Here is a 21285-nt window from a genome sequence, read left to right as displayed (position 1 = left end):
TTTGGGAAACAAATTGAGAAAATATAAACGTCCAGTATATTCTAAATCAGATGTAATGTAGATTGTGATGTAATGTCAAGTGTGCCTGGTATTTTTGTTGAACCATCTAGCAACCCTAATTACAGCCCAAGCAGCAATTACTCTGAGGCAGGGAGCTCTTCCTACTGAGCCATTGTTCATGAGCCTGTTTAGTCCCTAAGTCTCTCATTTCCTGATTCCCAAGAGTCATGATTGTGCAATTGGCAGAGGGCATAGGCAGAGAGAAGGTTTACCAGGCTCCCTGGTCTTACATCTGCATACTAAGCCACCAAAGAGGCTCTAGATCTGTGAGTTAAGACAGGTCACTGAAAGGTGATCCACATAATCCTGACAGGCAGGGGATACGTAGCTGGACATGTGCAAATTAAATATTGTATCTTTCACAATAGACATCAATTTACAGTCTGAGCAAAATGCTAATCAATAGACTGTGTGAGCTGGAGGAAAAAACAAAACCAGCAGGAGTTCTGCCGCTCAGCAGTAAGCTAGTGAACTTTTGAAATTAGAGCTGGGGTTCAGCTGAAACCCTGGTTATTCCTTTCGTCTGTGAGAGCAAGGTACCACTTGCAGGCTCGACCTTATGAGCGGGGATCTTAGCCAAACTGATTGCAAATGCTAGGGAAAGGATTTGGTGTAAGCTGTCCTGAAGAAGATAGGGGAATGATTCATGAATTAAGCTTCAGTTCTAGGTAGCATGTTAGGCTGAGGAGCGTCTGTGCACATGAGGAATTCATTGAAAATATACATATGGAGACCTCCAAAGTGGAGGAAGCAATCCAGCTGGGGAGGCCTGCAGTAGCATCTTGAAGGGCACAAGAGCAGACTATCACAGTGCACAGGATAGATAGTAAGTGTGATAAGAATCCACCCTCACTTAATCAGGAGATCAACAACCTAAAACTCAAAAAGAGTCATACCAGGTAGTGGAGAGTAGGTCAAATTACAAAGGTTGAATATAGAATGTAACACAGGGACAAAACTAAAAGGCTAAGGCACCAAACAAGATCACCTAGCTGCTTACAGTGCCAAATTAAGATAGCTGAGGACTCGATGTGTGTCAAGCTTGAGGCCTCATAGCATTGCCAAAAAATGAAATGTTTAGGGGTTTTTTATTTTTTTATTTGGCAGCCCCTCATAATCTTAGACCCTAAGACAGGGCTACTCAACTCTGGAAGCCCAGGGGGCCACAATGATGCTAATGGCACATGCCGAGGACTACAACATAAGTGTGGTTGCGTATACATGCAAATACATATGCAAATAGCTTCTTTCACAAGGACAGGAATGAATACAAAGGCAACACTACCCAACACACAGGCCCCATTTTAAGTCAGTTCTGCTGATATTAATACAATGCAATATTTACCCCATTTCCACCCATATGACAGCACTTTTAATGAGCAATTTTGTTTTGGCTCCCACCCCTGGGCCGTGTGTTGAGCCCCACATAAACCCAAACTACGCTGCGGGCCGCATGTGGCCCACAGGCCGCGTGCTGAGTAGCCCTGCCCTCTGATGTAGCTTACTTAGTTTGTGCGTAAATCCAGCAGTGCAGCCAGATCAACTACTACACCTGTAGTCTTGCGGAGAGCATCATGGTTTACATCTTCCACATTCCCTTGTGAGATACAAAGCACAGTGGAAGACCTCCTGTTCAATGGAGAGAATTTATTTTTGACTAAGAGCAACAAGGTCCTTCATACTATGAAAGACACGATAGTCACGCTCCAGTCTATCTGCATCCATACCCCAGCCACAAGGAGAAGGCAGTATTGGTGTCAGTCATTCCAACACCCTAGATATCCTTATACTCAACACAGATCATACAAACCCCAACATTGCCACCTACCATCAACGGCATCTCAGCCTCCTGCCTCTACTTAACAAATGTGAAGCCTTAGTTGAGGGTCTTGAAGATCTCCTGCTGTTTCAAGGAGTAATTATATTTCCTTACCTGGACGATTGCCTTTTCCAGGTGCATACTTGATTGGAAACCATTCAGTTTGGGGAAAAGAGTGGACTGTTTCTACAATCTTGGGTGATAAATATGTACAAATCTATGGTAGAACCCACCCCATAGCTGGAGTTCATTGGCACCTATCTCGACTCCACCACAGCATGGGCTTTGTTCCCACAAAACAGATTCGACACTATGGAAACAGTCATAGCCACGGTGCTCAGCAGCCCACAAACCATGGCCCATTAATGCCTACAACTCTTGGGGGACACTGCAGCATGCACATTTATAAAGCCCTGCAGATAGCAGCTTTATATCTGTGGGTATCTGTGCATATGGATGTAGATATGCACAGTTCGTTTCTGTGGATATGGATATGGATACTGATACAGGTTTTGTATGCACTCAGGGCCCCACATGTGTGGTCAGACATGCACATCTGCACGTGCGCTGCCTGCAAGGGTGGCTCTCAGCAGTGTTCAAACCGAATAAACATTCTATGAACATTTGATTAGTGATGCCTGACAAAATCAAGGAATTGTTAACATGGTGGACTCATTCACGCAATCTGTGTTCAGGTATCTCCTTTGCCAACAAACCTTGTCACTGCTGATCACAACAGATGCTTCCCTCTCATGGTGGGGGTGCCCAGTGGCTATAGTTGACAGCAGTGACTGCATCGCCTGGAACTTTATGCTGTGCACAAAGCCTGCCTCCACTTTCTCCCGTTTTTCAAAACCAACGCAAATGAAGACAGACACTACGACTGGCGACAACACTTGTAGGTTTTATATAATCCGAGGAGCCAGATCCCGTTCTCTGTGCTCCCAGGCTCTGGAATCTGTGCATCCATATTTTGGCTGCACGTGTACCTGGCTGCCACAATACCACGACAGAAGAACTCAGCAAACTGTTTCCTCAAGACGACGAGTGGGACCGACGAGTGGGACTACGTATTCCAACGGAGGGATCACCCACGCGTAGGCCTTTTTGCCACAGCCTCAGCAGCAAGTGTCCCCTATTCTGTTCCAGAGCAGTGCTGGGGGAAAATTGCCTGGGAGATGCATTCTTAATCAGCTGGACCGCAGACCTCCTATACTCATTCCCACCGATTCCATTGCTCCTCAGCCTCATTCATAAAATCAGGACTGACGGGGGTCAGAGTTGTTCTAATAGCTCCTACGTGGCCAAGGCAACTGTCGTACCCCTTTCTGACATGAATGTCCGCACATCCCCCAGCCACTCTTTCCCTACCCCCGCACGTACCCAGTGGGAAAGGCAGCTACACTCTTGCAACAGCTGCAGCTCAAGGTGTGGCAGATCCATAGTTCTCTCATAATGAGCTAACTTGCTCAGAGCATGGACGACAGGTGGTAGTCCAGAGCAGGGAGCCTTCCATGCACGCCACCTGCATACACAAGTGAGAGAGATTTGTGACATGGTGCACCACAAAACAAGCAGTTGCTACCTCTATGCCCCCCTCCTCTCCCTCTGCAGTGATATTAGACTTTCTGTTATGACTTAAACAGCCAGGCCTCTATCAGTTCACTGACCGTTCACTTAGCAACAGTCACCACTTTCTATCCCAAGATTCTTGATACCTCAGTCTTTGGGCACCTCATTACTAAACGATTCCTCGGAGGCATCCAAATCCTCTACCCAGTTGTACCTGGGGCCTTAAATCTCATACTAACTGCCTAACTTGTAGACCATTTACATCTTTAGCAACTTGTTGCACCTGTCTGTGAAAGTATCTTTCCTCATCTCCACGACGTGTAGGGAGATAGGGGCTCTGATGGCCAATTCCTCCATATAGTAATTATACAGTAAACTTCCGATAATCCGGCATCTTTAGGACCCAGGAGGTGCTGGATTATCAGATATGACAGACTATCAAAAGGAGGGGCTATGAGGGGCCTGGGGTGGGGGTGAGGATGCCACCCCAGACCCCTCATAGCCTCCCCTTCCGATAGTCTGGCTCTGCCCCAGGCGTCCCCGATTCAGCCGCTGCTGGTCAGTTTCAGCAGTGCCTGAAATGGGGACGCCTGCGGCAGAGCAGCTGGGGTGCTGCCGGGTTGGTGCCGAGGGGCGGCGCTACAGGACCAACCCGGCAGCACCCCAGCTGCTCTGCCCCCGGCTTCCCAGTTTCAGCAGCGGCTGAATCGGGGAAGCCGGGCGCAGAGCAGCTCCAATTGTTCAGCTGCCCCAGCACTTCTGGGTTCCTGATGGTGCCGGACCATCAGGAGTGCCGGAGCATTGGATGCCGGACCAGTGGCGTTTTACTGTATTTTGAAAGGACAGAGTTACACCACGCACCCACCATAAATTCTTACGCAAGGTGCTTTCATCCTTCCTCATCAGCAAGCCTCTGCAACGCCCAACTTTCTTCCTGAAGTCACATGTGAAATTCCATGTATAGACAGTCCCTTAGACACTTTTCATAGCTCTCTCTTGCCCATTTCCCCCAAGGGGATGGCAGTATTTCCCTGCATCACGGGTGCAGCAACAGTAACCCATCATTCCAGTTCTTTGTTGCTGAGTACCACAGAAATGCATATACCTCAATGGTATTTCATCCACCACTGAAATGCCTCTTTGCCTGGGAAGAAGTCTCAGAGGGATAGCTGTGTTAGTCTGTAACTATAAAAACAACAACTGCATCCCTGGCTGGCATCCCAGCACAGAGAACAGCAGCACTGCCACCCCCAGACATTCAAACACCATGAGTCAGGTCCCTACTTCATTTAAAAAGAAAACAAGTAGTCTTGCAGCAGCATCTTCGAGACTAACAAACATGTCGATGGCGCCATGAGCTTTCACACAGCCCAAGCACGGGACCCCAGCTGCATGTTTCATTTGTCTCTAAGGTGCTGCTAGACTATTTGTCGCTTTTACATTTTTCCAGTTACAGACTAACTCGACCGCCTCTCTGAATCCTGTAAATAGAATACGTTTTGGGAGGGCTCACAGCAGCTAGTACACCCATAGCCCTGGGCCAGCTGACAAGGGCTATCAGAGCGTGGGCTGCAGCCTGGACCATGGGACCCTGCAAGAGGGGAGGGTCCTAGAGCTTGGGCTCCAGCCCAAGCCCAGAAGTCTGCAGTGCAATGAAACCGCTCCGCAGCATGGGCCAGACGTAGGTTACTGGCAGGGCATGTGTCCGAGCTTTGCTCTTCAGCTGCCAGGGCTAGCAGATTACAAACAATGAGAGTCTCACACATTCTCGCAAAACCTCAGGAGCTGGACTTCTGAGCAACTCCCCAAATATCACAAGAGTCAGGCTAAAACAGCAGGAGCTGGCCACACTGGAATATCCTAGCACAGTGAAAAGGTATTCCCAGCGCCTTCTGACATGGTAGGAGCGAGTTAGGGATACAGGTATAGCGACCAAAATCGGAGCAGTTTATCTTTGCTCTTACAACCTTAGGTTCTTGAATGACCACATCGACTTTCCTGCACCGTTCTCAGAGATTGCATTGTTGAGCACTTGCAGTATCTCCTACAAAGCTGTGTCTAGAAGCAGGTGGCAGACACTAGAGTGGCTTTAAGAATAGCAGGATCTGATTAGACATTCCGTTTTATAGAGAAAATAGCTTATAAATATTTTATGTCGTCATGCTGACGTACAGGCAGTGATTAATTGTATTCTAACTGTGTAGAACCCAGACTCTTCTTTGAGGTCAGTGGCTTGATAAATGATGATTACAAGATTAATAAGTAACAGTTAACACCCGTTAGCCTCAGAAAACCCTGAATTACTGTATTTCAGATTTATTAATGCAAGGCATTGTATGCGTGGATGGAGTTTAGAATATTTAGGTCATCTGGCTTTTGTATAACCAGGCGGGGGAGATGATTGTTAACGAAAGCAGAATGTTGGAGCCAGGGTCTCACTTGGAAATCTTGTCTTTCCAGGCAGTTATTTTTCCGGTGGCCATGCCAGCTCTGTCAGCTTTGCATTGTCTATTGAAATTGTCGTTCCATCCAAATGTAAATCTTGGCCTGCACCAGAGCCATCTGTTGTAGGCTAGTATCCTTTAGTCTGCCTCTGGCCAACGCTTGCAGGAATGAAGCGGATGCTGGCTTTTAGGATTTGCTTCTACTCCTTTCAGTTCTACTTCATGAATTAGTGTCACAAATAACTAGGCTTGGAAGGGTTTGATTTAAATCGTTAGTCTAGTAAATGTCAATTTCACATGGCTCAGAAATTGATCGGGGGAAGAAAACATTAATGGAGGCCTCCCCAGCACCTTACACCCACGGAGATTCATCACCCCGGGCCTTTATTCCCAGGGGAGCCCTCTGTGGTTAGCCCCTCTATTGCAGCCCTGCTCGCGCTCTCACCAGCTGCAAGTGCTGGGTTCTGCCCTGGGCTGGAGCTGCTCTGCATTGAAATGGCCTTCCCTGCCCCCATGGGTTCTCCTTGTCTTAGTCTGTCCTTGCCTGGGGACTCTGCTCCCGTGGGGCAGCACTGCAGCCTCTCGAGCAACTTGTGCTCAGATATCTCTGGGCCCTCAGCTAAGCAGGGTTCCCCCTGCAGCCCCACTGTCCTTCAGTAGTTATCTGCCACCCACCACCCCCTTCATTTCCTGCAACTGTGAAAATTCAAATACCTTTTCAGGGAAAACACTTAAAATAGAAATTGATGCTATCCATAGAATTGACACAAAATGCTAAGCCTACAAATAACATTTTCATTTTAAAAGCAAAGAGTTCTGTGGCACCATAAAGACTTAAAACAGATTTGACTGGGCAGAAGCTTTCATGGGTCAGAACCACTTCAACAGAGGCATGGAGGCCATGTATTCTCTGGGGCTGACAGATGGAACCAGTGTCTGTCGAGTACTGTGTAATGTAGCTTTCCTGGAGAATCAAGGAAGGAAAATTCTCTGCGTTAGCTAGATTCCAGTCCATTGTACTTCTAGAGTAGAGCCATAATTTAGAACTCAGCTGTGAAGAAATGTAGCTAGTGGAATTTGTGCAGCTCCCATGTGGGGTTGGCACTGGCTTCTGTTGCAGACAACAGGCGTCGGTAGCATAAACTGGCATGGGCACTGTCAGTTCTGTATCTGCTGAGGGTACTGAAAAATATTTGCTGTAACCTTTCAGTCCGGCATCTTTCACGGCACTGAGATCTCGAGCAGGACAACTAAGGAAGCAAACTATTGCTGGGGGCAATCATTTTGTAGGATTAATTTGCAATTGGACTGCAGTTTGTTTCTAAATATTTATCCAACAGTCCTAGAATGATCAGATGGGTCTCCTCTTACTTTATAATTCAGAATCAATAAAGGTACTATTGACAGCTGGTCCATGTTGGGGCTCCTAGGATGCTACAGCAATACCGACAAAAATAAAAACCAATTCAAGTGTGAATACTTCATGAACCTTGAAATTCTTTAGCAAAAAGATTACTAAGATTTACTGATTTAAATCCACTAATCAGTTACCTGACTTATATCCTGGAAAAAGCAGTTCCAGTGTTTAGTAAATAATACTCAGCTTAATTCCTTTTGGAAAGAAAAAAAATGAAGGGCATGAAATTCAAACACTAGTGTTTAAAACCAGTCTTCAGAGTATGACACACGCTGCCAGGAAGTTTAGACCTAACTCTGACATTATCATTCGTCATTCCCAGGAGACATATTCTGTATTGATTTTCACAATAGCCTTTACTGTGGAGTTGTTGACCTTTGCTGAGTTTTGTCGTTATGTCAACAATGCTTGACTGTGGGGTTTTACTCTTTAGTGTCAGAGGTGACTGTTGAGATTAAGAGCCATGGTTATTTTTAAGTAGAGTTCTTTGCTGAGTTGTTTTGTTTTGGGGATTGGTTTGTTTATTTTGTTTTTACTGGTTTTCTTTCTCTTTGTGGTATCTTGCAAAATTCTTTTCCAGTGTAAGATACACCCAACACTTAGCTTTGTATGAAGAACTCCCTAGTTAGCACACTGAAACTCCAAGCAAAAATCGCTTTTGTTTAAAACAAAAATTAAGTGAATATTTTTCTCAGGAAATTGAGTGGCTGATCGGTATGCCTTGAGCAAAGCATAGTGCAGGCCTCTGAAATGCCTCCCGTCCGTGTGTCTCGGTCCTGACCCATAGCAGTCCATGCTATGCCTGTACTTGGCCAGTGCACCTCAGCGCTGCCTGCCTATTCCCTGGTTGTCTCTAATGTCATGGGAGTTTCACCTCGTGGTAGGGTGTGAAACAGGATGAAAACCTCAAACTCACTTTCCCTTTTTATTGGTTCGAGATTTCAAGCTGGATCTTCCAAAGTGAAAGGCCCCAGCCCCAGTATGGTGTTCGAGACCAATGCGCAGCCTTGTATGTCTCCTCCTTCATATCTAAAGCTTTCCAAGTCATCCACGTGCATGGGTTCTAACCCCTTCCCCGCTGCATTCCCTGACTGAAACCAATGGGTTGGAGCAGGTTTTGGCCCCCCATAGTTAGCAACCATTTTGGTCTGGAAACACGAGTTTGAATTTGTACTTGAGGGACTGTACAGGCTGTGGTGGTGTTTGAGTGCCAGTTTTAATGGTTTATGTTTCATGCCAGAAGGAGGGTTACTAATGCTAACCAAAAGCCAACCGCTTTCGAGGGGATCTCCAGGAGCTGCGTAGTGAGCTGGTGTGCGTCTCCATTGACACCCCTGCTGATGGGGAAGCTGAGCCTTGAAGTGGAGTGGAGCTAGCCCATCTGGATCAGGGAGCTGAGACAGTGGGGTACATACTTGGGTTGACATTTTCTGTGCATTGCTAGTTCTGGGCCTAAATAGAGGACTTCATTTTCTCAAGGAGTAACCCTTGCCCCATTCATCAAAAAGAGGGAAGAATGACCTATTTACCAGGACTACATAAACCCAACAGCATGGGCAGTGATGGCTCCAGTTCAGTAAAGTTTTTAACCAAATGCCTAAATCTCGCTGAAGTCAAGTTAAATAAACTCAATCACAAACTTAAGGGCTCTGCTGAGCGGGGGCCTAAGCGTAGTTCCCATCCTCTTTCACATGAGGGTTGAGGCATGTTGCTATATGCAGTAGAACTCGTATTTGGTTCAACAGTATGGGAAGTGGCTGTGACTTCTGTTACCAAAATGAAATCACCAACTCTTCATAGACAGGTTTATATGGAATGCACGTGGCACAGAATGAAGAGGCATTTCTGCAACTTGGTGCTTCAACACAAATGTAACCCATCTTTTCATGTTTCCAGGATCACTTGTTGTTGCCTGCCACCACCCACAATAAGACCAGACGGCCCAAGATGTCTATTGTGTTGCCAGCAGTAAACATGAGTGGTAAGTAAGGACAAGTGGTATAATACTTAAAATATTTTTAAGTTAGTTTGGTCATGGAAGCCAAAATGTAATGTAAGTTTAATCAATCAAATGGCTTTCCTGGTGCAGAAGCCACATCATGCATTTACGTACCACTAATGTAGGAATCACACACCTGTCAAAACAAGGTTCTAGGGTCCCATTATTGGGAGGAACAAGTGGCTATTTAGAGGCCCTGGATGTCACTAGTGAATGATCTACCAGGGTAGCTAACCCCCTGGGAAAATCTTAGATTTTAAGAGTTTAAAAAATAAAATTTGGCTACCGTGACAGTTCTGCTTTGATTTATAATTTAAATGCAGGATGATGGCTCTGCAAACTGCGGCTGTTCCATTGCTTTAATACTGGATAACTGTAAGTTCTTTGGCCTTTCTGACAATAAATGGGGCCTCTGGAAGATAGTTGTAGAGGTGGAGGAAAATGAGCCCCAATGTCTGCACTCCTATTGTTAGCCTTACAGCACGAGCCCTACTCAGTTGTCATGAAAAAAGACTTAACGTCATGGTGTTGGGTGGGAGGGGTTGGTTGGTTCACGAGGCTAGAAACCCTGATACTCATAATGATGCGTCAGCTCGATTGCCCTCCTGTTAAGGTGTACGAGAATGCTACATGCTGAATGTTGTCACCTTTTTGTCCAGGAAGATCTAGTCTTTACTGGACCCCTCATCTTGTAATTTACACCAGTGTAACCAAGGAAAATCCAACTCCTCTTCTTCTATATATTTGAGAGTGTTTGCCTATCTGTCTGGCTAAGGGGGATGGTTAATGCCTCTGGACTTCTTGAAAATCTCAACTGAAAGTCCTTATTCTGATTGCTGAGCATGGGACACAGCTGGTCCAGAGCGGGGCCAAGCCTAGGTCCTGTCGCAATGGAGTGCCCTGCTAATCTCTGTCTGAAAGCCCCATTTAGCACTGGTGTTAGAAAGATGTTTAGTCTCAACAGAGAGGTCTTCCAGGCTTTTCCCACCACTCTGCTGAGGGCTTTCATGTAAGGGAAGCCAACTGTCATTACATTTAAACACAAGCTCCTCTTTTGAAGCAATCATGTTTGTTATGGGTCTATAATGAGTATTATTTCAGAAATCTTAACTATCCACCAGAGACTAGTTAGGAATGAAATCAACGGAAATCTTAAAAACCTTTGTTTGCAGTTCCGAGTCTCATTGGCTGTATGACAAGGGTTCAGAATTGACTCACAGGAGGTGCCATTCTTATAGTTTAAATAAAAACATCTGCCATTAGCTGCCTGTTTTCCTAACTACACTCAAGATTGTGTAGGTCTGTTAGCATTAATCTTGACCACGTGCTTGTTATCCGCACGGTGCTGGACAGCCAGGCCATTTTTCCTACTTCGGTGCATGTGGGTTCTTTCATCTGTTACCCTTCATGGAGAAACCACACTGCCATTTGAAAACACAGGCTGCTCCCTACACCCCAAAAGTGAGCATTGGTTTGAAGCGGCTCATTGCAATGGTAGCAGAAGACATTTGGCCAAGGCACCATTCATTACTACATGTCTCACTAGCATGAACTGCCTCTGACTTTATTGCCATATTTGTGTCATGTATGAAGCTGTAGGTTTTCATGAGAGGTGTTTTCCTGCTGGCGGCATCAGATGAAGTTCATGGGTAGCTCAGAGGCGATCGTGTGCTCAGCGCTGGCTATGCACAGACCAGTCAGATGAATACTGATGAGCTCCTTAGACCAGGTGGCAATTAATGTCCCTTTGCTAGTTACACTCAGACCAAGGCCCTGGATCTTACACACAGTTGGTACACAGTTAGCATCAAGAGGCCCATTACGTTAGATGTTCAGACTGTGTGAAAAGACAGTCCCGTTCCATGGCTAGAGCCAAGTGCCAGCTATAGACCCGTGGTCACCAACCCGTCGATCGGGCGGGCCTGTCCAGTCGATCGTGAGGCGTCTGGGGCCCCCCATTTTCCCCCACCCCCAAGAAGCCCCACTACCTACCTCCTGCAACAATGGAGGTAGTGCCGGCTTCCCACCCAGCGGACAGAAGTCCCGCAGCTACACGCCACTTCCGGGGCTTCAGGAAGTGCGCTGGCTGCTGCTGCTCCCCCAGACAGTCGGTGCGGTACCTGAGAGGCCAGGTCTGTGGCGTGCCGGGGAGAGAGGGGATAGGAGTCCTCGGAGAAGGTGCACACGGACTTCCCTCCTCTGTGGGGTAGTGGGGGGGGGGGGGGAGTCCCCAGAGGAGGCACATGCTGGGGACTCCCTGTTCCCTGCCCCAGCACCCACCGGCAGCCTGTCACCTGCCCCATCAGCCTGCCACCTGCCGCAGCACCGACTAGCACCCCATCCCTGCTTCAGCACCCACTGGCACCCCGTCCCTTACCCCCAGTGGCACCCATTCCCGCCCCAGCATCCTGTCCCCTGCCCCCACCAACACCCTGTCCCCTGCCCCAGCACCCACTGGCACCCTGTTCCCTCTAGCATCCTTCCCCAGTACCATGGCCCCTGCTCCCACAAGCTCAGTTGGGGCCACATTAGTGAGGCTTGGGGGATTTTGGAGGAGGTGGGGTTTGTTTGTTTTTTCATCTTACTTGTATGGCCCAACTGAGTTTTCTGTGGGTCAGTGACCCCGACGGTTCCCTCCCCTTCTCATAAATAAAGACAACGCTGAAACTTTTTGTGTTTGACATAATAGTTTATTTAAAAATGAAACCTGGCCAACAAACCCCAACCCCTATCTGGCCTTAGCTTCATAACACTACTGCACTATCTCCCCCCCCACACACACACACACCAGCTCTGAGGAAGAGCAAACATGCTCTTCTGGCAACCCCTGTATTAAGGGGGCTTCTGAAAGGAGGTTTTCCTGGCATTTGGCCTCGTCTAGACAGGCCACATGTTGGACAAACCTCTTCCTACAGAAAAATCGGGGGAAAAAGCAGCAGTGTAGCCGTACCCTGAGAGTGTATAAGGGCTGGGGATAGCAAGTGATGGAGAGGAGAACAGAGAGGGTGGCATCTTGGGGGAAGGACGGGGTAGGTCTTGACTTGTTCTGACATTTAAAACGTGATCTTGGGCATAAAAAGGTTGGACACCACTGCTATCGACAGATGGTGGAGGGAGCCCAAGGTGATGAACCATACTAAAGCGTAAGAAACAGCAGTTACAGCACATACCCTATCAAGGTCTGTAGGAGCCCCTAGCACTATTCCTGCCCTATGTGGTCTCTGCCCCCCCACCTCCATGCCACTCTGAGAGCTGAGAGAGAGCCCTCGAGAGCAGCATCTGGTCCCTAAAGATAATGCTTTCATGTTCAAATGGGCCCATGACTCCAACTTTCATCTTGTCAGCGTATTGGTGTGTCAGTGGCTTGACAGGGCAGAGCGAACCTGGACACCAGACAATGAGCGGGAGTGTTGCTGTTTGTGTGCTGGAGGATTTAGGGAAGCCGAGTCTAATTACCTGCACTGAAATCCAGCCAGGGTGCCAGGGCTAGTACCCTCTGAGAAGTCCTCAGCCTTCATCTGACACAGTCTGGCCGTAGGAGTCGCTGTGCTGTTACACCAGTACCCGCTTACTCCTTGCACGGCTCCCCAGGAGGTCGGTCTCCTCGCAGGTCTCCCACCTGAGACTGAAGATCTGGCAGGAGGTGCACGGCAGGATTGCCTGGACCTACGAATCCTTTAAGGACCGTTGTTATTGTGTGAAGAATGCCACAGTGTAATCTCTGCCTAAGCTACAATGCTGGCATCCTACGTAACCGCACCCTGTGGAATGGTCCCTCTCCCACGTCCCTGTGCCCTGCGAGAGGCTGCATCTCAGAGGAGCATGTGAAGCTCGTGGAGTCCCTTCTTCTCATGGTCCATGTGCTACAGCCCTGAGTGGGAATCTCTGGGAATTCAGCTTCCCAGTTGTTCTCATGTAACATCTCGTTCCTGGAAGGAGGGAGGGCTTGACTCTGTTTGCATTTCCTGGCCAGCTGCCTGAAGACTGCAGTGCCACTTTTGCTAAAGTTCAGCCATTCTTTAGCCTGCAGCTTTTTTCTTACTGAATGTTTTTTAAACATTCTTGTTTGGGGTCAGGCAGCGGGAGCAGAACTGTGCTCTCCGAGACTCTGGGATTGGAAGACTCTACAGGGCACATCTGCCTCTGGGCACTGGGAAGCAAAGACAACTGTGCCAGGAGGGCCTTTCTTGCACAAATGCCTTGGCCCACAGGCACAGTCCTTTTCCATCTGCGATGTGGAACCTGACTTTCCCTGCACACACCTATTCTCCCTCCCCACTCCTGCCAAAGCTGCCCTCCCAAGACTGCTCTTTACCCCCTGCAGCCTGACACGACTGCGGCCTAGCTGCATGCACTACGCACGCGAGGGTCTCTGCCTTTGCAGGCCCACAAAAGGAGTTACTGTGCTCCTAGGACTCGGCCCAACTTTTCCACAAGTCTGCACTTACCAACCCTTGACCCTTCCCTGCCTCACCATTTTGACTGGGACACTACTGTGTATTTAGTCTGGGCCCAAGATGCAGAATCCAAACAGAAAAAAAGTAGCCTGAATAGAAAGGGTTCACTAAAAATGTGCATCTGGCTTGTTTGGTGGTTAATGAGGCTGTGGCACAGTGCTGGCATTAAGCATAAGGGGTTAACAGATGTTGCTGAAGACCACTTAAAGTGAAGTTGGCAATTAGTGCTAGGTCACAGAAGAGTTAATAGGTTACTAGTGCTTTTTCATTTGAGGATAAATATGTAGCAATTGATTTGTGAAAGGCATTGCCCATAGGTAATAGTGTATTTGCCTTAGTCCATGTGAATTCACTCGAGAGCCATAGAGACTGGTATAACTCACATAGTTGTTGTTGGAGTATTTGATGCACATATTGTGACAGGCATGTGTAGGACCCATGGATCTCGAAAGGTTTGTGCTGGTGAAAGAGGGTATTTGGATATTTGTTTGCAGTTCTCATGTCGGTTGTTCTGGCAGGGGCTGGTGCTGCTTTGAGGTGGTACATCCTCCTGATTGTAAGCTGGGTCTGAATGAGCCCTTGTTTTACCCGCTGGGGAATAAGGCTTCAGGAGCACATAGTATTTATGTAAACACACCTATTCTGCCCAGGGGTTCAGCAGACAGACCTGCTTTGCCAGTGGCACCCATTTTGGCTGGTTTGGGGTAGGGATGTTAAATATCAGTTAATTGAATAGTCAAGTAACCGCATGAAATTTGATTGGTTAGTCGACTATTCTATAGTCCCTGGAGGCGGGGCCAGCTGCCACCATATCAGAGGCAGCAGCACAGGGTGCCAGGCGGGAGCTGCTCCGCGAGGGGAGCCAGTTTAAAAACCAGCTCCCCTCACGGACCAGCTGCCTGTCATCCTGCACTGCTGCCTCTGAGAAGGAGGTAGTGAGGGTGGCAGCAGCCCCTGTCTAGGAGGGGTCTGAGCTCCCAGACCCGGCGTGACCAAGAACTGAGCTGGGCTGCCTGCCTGCCTGCCCAGCTCTTAATACACTTGAAATGCAAAGGTAGGTCCTAGACCCTTCGCAAGCCAGGACTGAGAATTTATTGGCAGGGAGTGGGAGAGGGGAAATGCGGATGGTCTGTAGCATTAACCTATAAGCTTTTGCTTATCAGTTAATCAACTGTACTGTTACTTCCTTAGTTTGGGGTTACTGAATGCTACTATCTTTAGCGTATGAAAAGCGAGGGGTGGTAGTTATTCCTACTGGATGGTCTGGACTCTGCCTGTAGGTAAGGTTTAACTTGCCAGTATTTCAAGACAGAGCTAGTTGGACATAGCTGAGAGTTCTTGTTTCTGTTCAGAAATTGCTAAAGCTGAACTCCTCATTAAGCAGGTCTAGAGGTTAAGCCAGGAACATACTTCTGAACTTTTCATCTTTGCTGATTAAAAAGAGCCAACTGCGTATGGGATACAGTGGTGGGATCTTCACACTGCAAGGTGGAAAACTGAGGCAAAGGACACTGGCTAACCCCCGAGGAGAAGAGGGTGTTGGCTTGTGGTTATGGTTTTCAATGTGCTTTTGATGTTTTCCCAAACTAATGCTGAGCTCCCTGTCTCTCTTTAGTGAAAGTTTTATTTTGTTCTACCCAAACTCAGTGTGCATGAGAGGGGAACTGTTGTCCTGTCAAACCCCCTGGGGTTGGAGATGTAAAATCCCAATTAATCAGTTAACTGGTTAAGCATTAGGCGGTAAATAGGATCTGGGGTGGGGGACTACTCCGGCTCAGTTGGGGAAGTCCTTGCTAGTCTCCTAAGCTGGAGCTCTGTGGAGACAGGGTCATGGAGGAGAAAAAGGAGTTGTTCCCCGTTGTCCTTGCTGCATTGCCTCCGCAGGGTCTCACCAGAGCTCAACTTCAGAGCTCAACTCAACAGGTTTCAGGCCAAAGAGCATACTCCTAGAACATGTTCGAATCCTAGAACCACAAGGGTCAGCCAGTCTAATCGCCTGCCAAGAGGCAGGATTTGTTGTCTAAACCGTTCCAGACAGGTGACTCTCCAGCCTCTAACTGAAACACTCCAGTGAAGGAGCTTCCACCACCTGTCTAGGCATCTGTGCCATGGGCCGACTGTTCTCACAAGGCGTCTTCTCTGAGATTTAGTCTAAATCTGCTGTGCTACAGTTTGAACCTATTGTTCTTGTTCTGCCCTCTGTGAACATTTTTCTTTTTTTTTTTATGGCAGCCTTTCAAATATGTGAAGACTGCTCTCATTTCCCCCTTAACCTCCTCTTTTCCAAACTAAACAGACCCAGTCCCTTCAGCCTTTGCTCATATAACTTGCATTCCATCCCTTTAATCATCTTTGTTGCTCACCTCTGGATCTTTTCCAGTTTCTCTTCATCCATTCTATACAGCATTGACCAAAATTGGACACAGTGCTATAGCTGAGGCCTATCCAGTGTAGGATGGTACTGCCCCCTCCCATGACTAGCATGCTATGCCTTTGTTAATTTCAAGCCTAAACTTGTTGAAGGCCAATTTATATCCATTTGTTCTTGTGCCAAGATTGGTGCTTAACTTAAATAACTCCTCTCACTCCCAGAGGGTTAATCTATCTGATGTATTTATAGAGAGCAATCATATCTCCCTTCAGCCTTCGTTAGCATAGACTAAACAAGCCAAGCTCCTTCAGTCTCCTCTCAGAAGGTCGGTTTCCATTCCTCTGATTATGCCGGTAAGTCGTGTCTGCGCCTGTTCCTGTCTGAGTTCATCCCTCTTAAACATGGGAGATCAGAGCTGCACCCAGTGCTCCCGATGAGTTCTCACCAGTGTCTTGTTCACTGGTGATAATGCTTCCCTGTCTATACTGGCATCCTGGGGCTGCTTTAGCCTGTTTCACAGCTGCATTACACTGAGGGCTCGTAGTCATCCTGTGATCAACCAATACACCCAGATCATTCTCTCATCTCCCACCCCCTTACCCCATTGCTTCTTCCACATGATAGCTCCTGAGTTGTTCTGAATCCTGTTAAGAGGTGCTAATAACTAATTAGATGCAATCCCAGTGTGTAGAAAGAAGAGCAAAGCAGGCGACCAGCTTGACTTACGAGAGAAATCTCTTGTGAGTGTAAACACAAAAAGGAAGACGACTAGGGAGGACTATACAAATTTTGCTCAAGCATGCAGGGAGTAATCAGGAAGGCCAAAGTGAAAATGGGTTTGCAGCTAGCAAGGGATGTGAAGAATAACAAGAAGGGTTTCTCCAGGTATGAAAGCAACAATATGGAGGTCATGGAAAGTGTGGCTCTCTAACTTCATGGGGAAGGCAACCTAGTAACAGACAATATTAACTGCAAATACTCAGTGCCATTTTTTGCCTTGATTGTTACGGACGAGGTCAGCTCTCAGACTGCTGCACTAGGCAGCACAGTATGGGGAGGAGGGGTGAAGTCCTCATTGGTGAAGGAACTAGGGTAAGAACTGTTTAGAAAAGCTGGACATGCACAAGCCCATGGGGCTGGATCTAATGCATCCAAGGGAGCTGAGAGAGTTGGCTGATACGATTGCAGAGCCATTGGCCGTTATCTTTGAAAACTTGTGGCAATCGGGGTGGCCCCCAAACAGCTGGAAAAAGGCATATATAATGTGGCTCTGCAGACAAGTTAGCCTCACCTTAGTCCCTGTAAAAATCATGGAGCAGGCCCTGAAAGAATCCATTTTGGAACACTTGGAGGAAAGGCAGGTGACCAGGAACAGTCCACATGGATTCACCAAGGGCAAGTCATGTCTCACCAACCTGATTTCCTTCTGCGATCAGATAACTGGCTCCATGGATATAGGAAAAAGTGGTAGACATGCCATAGCTTGACTTAGCAAAGCTTTTAATATGGTCACCCAGCATATTCTTGCCAGCAAGTTAGAGTAGTATGGCTTAGGGGAACTGACTGTAAGAGGGATAAAAGCCGGCTAGATTGCTGGGGTCAACAGCGCGATGTCTAGTTGATAGTTTGTATCAAGCAGAGGGCCCCAGGATCAGTTCTGGAGCCACTTTTGTTTAACGTCTTCATTAATGACCTGGATATGAGCAGATGGATTGCACTCGCAGCAACTTTGCAGGTGATACTAAGCAGGGGGAAGAGGTAGATATGTTGAAGGGCAGGGTCCAGAGTGACCTGGACAGATTGGAGGGTTGGACTGAAAGAAATCTGATGACATTCAACAAGGACAAGTGTAGAGTCCTGCACTTAGGACAAAAAAAAATCCCATGCACTGCTTCAGATGGGGAACCAACTGGCTGAGTGGCAGTTCTGCAGAAGAGGACCTGGGGATTACAGTGAATGAGAAGCTGGATATGAATCACCAGGGCGCCCTTGTAGCCAAGAAGGCTAATGGCATATTAGGGTGCATTATGAGGAGCATTGCCAGCAGATCTAGGGAAGTGGCTTGATTCGACACTGGTGAGACCACATCTGGAGTATTGCACCCAGTTTTGGGGGCCCTGTTACAGAAACAATTTGGACAAATTGGAGAGGGTCCAGCAGAGGGCAACAAAAATGATTAAGGGCTGGAGTGCACAACTTACGAGGAGAGGCTGAGGGATTTGGGCTTATTCAGTCTGCAGAGAAGAAGAGTGAGGGGGGAGTTGATAGCAGCCTTTAATTACCTGAAGGGGGATTCTAAAGAGGATGGAGAGAGGCTGTTCTCAGTGGTGGCAGATGACAGAATGAGCAGCAATGGTCTCAAGTTGCAGTGGGGAGTCTAGGTTGGATATTAGGAAAAACCTAGGATGGTGGGCAAGCGCTGGGATGGGTTATGTAGGGAGGTGATGGATTCTCCGTCCCTAGAAGTCTTTATGGCCAGGCTTGACAAAGCCCTGGCTGGGATGGTTTATTTTGGTCCTTTTCTGAGCAGGGGGTTGGACTACATGATCTCCTGAGGTCTCTTCCTTCCCTAATCTTCTGTGATTCTATTAAGCTAAAATGGCAGTTCAATGTAAAAACAAATTACAGCTTTTTTAAACAGCTTAACAGGTTCTGAAGTGTTGTCCGGAGATGTCACAGCGCACAGAGGTGTGCTGCGAAGTGGAAAAGGAGCAGTCAATCTATGTATAGATCCGAAATCCTTTGCACAGACCTGTTTCCTCCTCCTCACTTATGTAACCCTACAAAACTGTCAGTCGCAGGTAACTCAGCACAGGAAGCGCTGAAAATGACTCAGGCCCTCTGTGTTTCTGAGCAGGATGTCACTGCAAAGCAGCTATGTTCAGTGCAGGCTGGAAAGTGCGAACGTTGCAGCAGACGAGCTGTGAGGCTGGGGTAGGAACAGTATCAAGTCTTGGGGCTTCGGTCAGAGCCAGTTCTTAGCCAGCCTGCCCGGCTCTCCACCCTGCTGCATGAGGCAGGAGGGGTTTCTGGCCACAGGGCTGGGGCACAAGGCTGAGCTGACTGGAAGTTGGGGAGGATGGGCTGGGTTCAAGACATTAGGCAACTACAGAGATGAGAGGCTGGACGGCGCCAAGCGATGGGCAGTGCGGAGGCCCCGGAGGGAGACCCACCAAGCACTGTGGCAGAGTCTCCATCGCTTAGCATCTGTAGATCGGGGGGGGGGGGGGGGGAGACTCTCTTTCTGAAAGAGCAACTCTGACCCGACCAGGGTCACTCCCTGTGGCTCTCCAGCCTGTGCGAGGCCAGAGCTCAGATGGGAAAATCACCGTGTCCCTTCTGGCCTGGAAAGCTCTGAGTGTTCAAGGCCTGAGGCACGGGGGAGCTAAGCCAGCATGGAGCGTGTTCAAGCAGTAGGGCCTGGCCGCGGCTGCAGTTGGGTATTGCAGCATGGGGGGCTGACCAGGCACTAGCCCTAGAGATGCCTTCCAGCCGCTGGGCCTTTCAGCACTCTACAAGTGCTGCATTGGCACCGCTGTGGGCACCTGGGGCAGACGCTCTGTGCCAGCAGGAGAGAGCTGGCCCGTCATAGAATCCCAGAGCTGGAAGAGACCTCCGGAGTCATCGAGTCCAGCCCCCTGGCCAAGGCAGGACCAGCCCAACTCAATCAACCCGGCCAGGGCTTTGTCCAGCCGGGACTTCAACACCTGTAGGGATGGAGATTCCACCCCCTCCCCAGGGAACCCAGCCCAGCACCTTAGTGAGATCACCCTAATGTCATCACCTCACAGACATTAACCTTCCCCCTCACCCCGCCTCTCTTCTAAAACTTGATTTGTCAGTTTTATGAGTTCGCTTTTTTTGATTGTATCCTCTGGTATGTATATATGGTTGTGACAATTTTCTTCCACTGTTTGATCTGAGGAAGTGGGTCTGGCCCACGAAAGCTCATCATCTAATAAACCATCTTGTTAGTCTTTAAAGTGCTGCATTGTCCTGTTTTTTGTTTTCCTAGGGAAATAGTTTTTCCTAATATCCAACCTAGACCTCCCTCACTGTAACTTGAGACCATTGCTCCTTGTTCTGCCATCCCTCACTACCATGAACAGCCTCTCTCCATCTCTTTGGAACCTCCCTTCAGGAAGTTGAAGGCTGCTCTCAAATCCCCCCTCACTCTTCTCTTCTGCTGACTAAACAAGCCCAACTCCCTCAGCCTCTCCTGTAGCCAGCGTCACTCCCTCACAGGATAGTAGCTGTGTTGGCAGAGAGACTCTCCCGCCAAAACAGTGCGGCTGCGCATGCTGCACGTCGGTCTCTGTAGCTGCCCTTGCTGAAGCGGTTATGCCGGAGTAAGTGGTGCTGTAGGGCTCGCCTGTCTCATGCAAATCCAAACAGCATCCCCAGCCTCTGAAATCGTCACCTTAGCGGCAGCTTGGGTCAGAGCTGGTGAGAAGGGCCTCTCCCACTGCTTTTCAGAAATGTTGCTGAGTGGGCTATCCACATCTCAGGAGTGGCTGACTCATCCTTGCTCAGACTTCCCGCAGTGATTCACTGTGACCGAGGGGGGCTGGAGAACGTTATCCTCACAAGCCAAAGAATCCGCAAGATCTTGCCACCAGCCCCTAGGCACCCTGAACTATTCTGTCCCTGGCACGCCAGCGGTACCTCTGTTACTGGAGGGTGGTTCAGCTCTGGTCCTGAGACGCTCTAGGGCAGCAGGTTTCAAACTTGTTTTCTCATGACCCAGTTGAAGAAAATGCTTGAGCCTGCAACCCAGCATAATGTGACTGAAGTGTGGGCTGCAGGGTGGGGCTGAGGATGAGAACTTTAGCTTTGGAGGGGGAGCAGGGATGGGGTAGGAGGCTAGCTTCCTGCCTATCCTGGCACTGCAGGCCATGCTGCACCCCAGAAGCAGCCAGCAGCGGGTCCTAGCCAATGGGAGCACGCAGCTAGTGCTCAGAGCAGGAGCAGGATCTGGTGCAGCAGCGGTGCAGGGTCTGAGAGGGTGTTCGGGTGCTGGAACCTTCCACACCCCAGTGGTGCTGTGGGCATGTGATTTATGAAACTCGTGGGGTCCAGATGCGTTGGAAAGTGTCTTTCTCTGCTGGTTTCATTGGGGTTTCCCGGTTCTGCCCTGCTTCCCGAG

General features: G+C 48.5%; 1 protein-coding gene across 2 annotated transcripts in view; it reads left to right on the top strand.

Annotated features, from left to right (window-relative positions):
• ATF6 (activating transcription factor 6) overlaps positions 1-21285 on the top strand; it is a 115874-nt gene that overhangs the window by 89654 nt on the left and 4935 nt on the right. For both annotated transcript variants that reach the window (XM_075937104.2, XM_075937105.2), the window contains exon 15: positions 9209-9293. In XM_075937104.2, coding sequence (XP_075793219.1) covers positions 9209-9293 — 85 coding nt within the window. The remainder of the gene's footprint in view (positions 1-9208; positions 9294-21285) is intronic.

This window comes from Pelodiscus sinensis, chromosome 9 (genome assembly GCF_052426305.1).
Source record: "Pelodiscus sinensis isolate ZL-2025 chromosome 9, ASM5242630v1, whole genome shotgun sequence".
Lineage (NCBI taxonomy): Eukaryota > Metazoa > Chordata > Testudines > Trionychidae > Pelodiscus > Pelodiscus sinensis.
The sequence above is the reverse complement of the archived record's forward strand: the minus strand, read 5'-3'. Positions and strand labels throughout refer to the sequence as shown.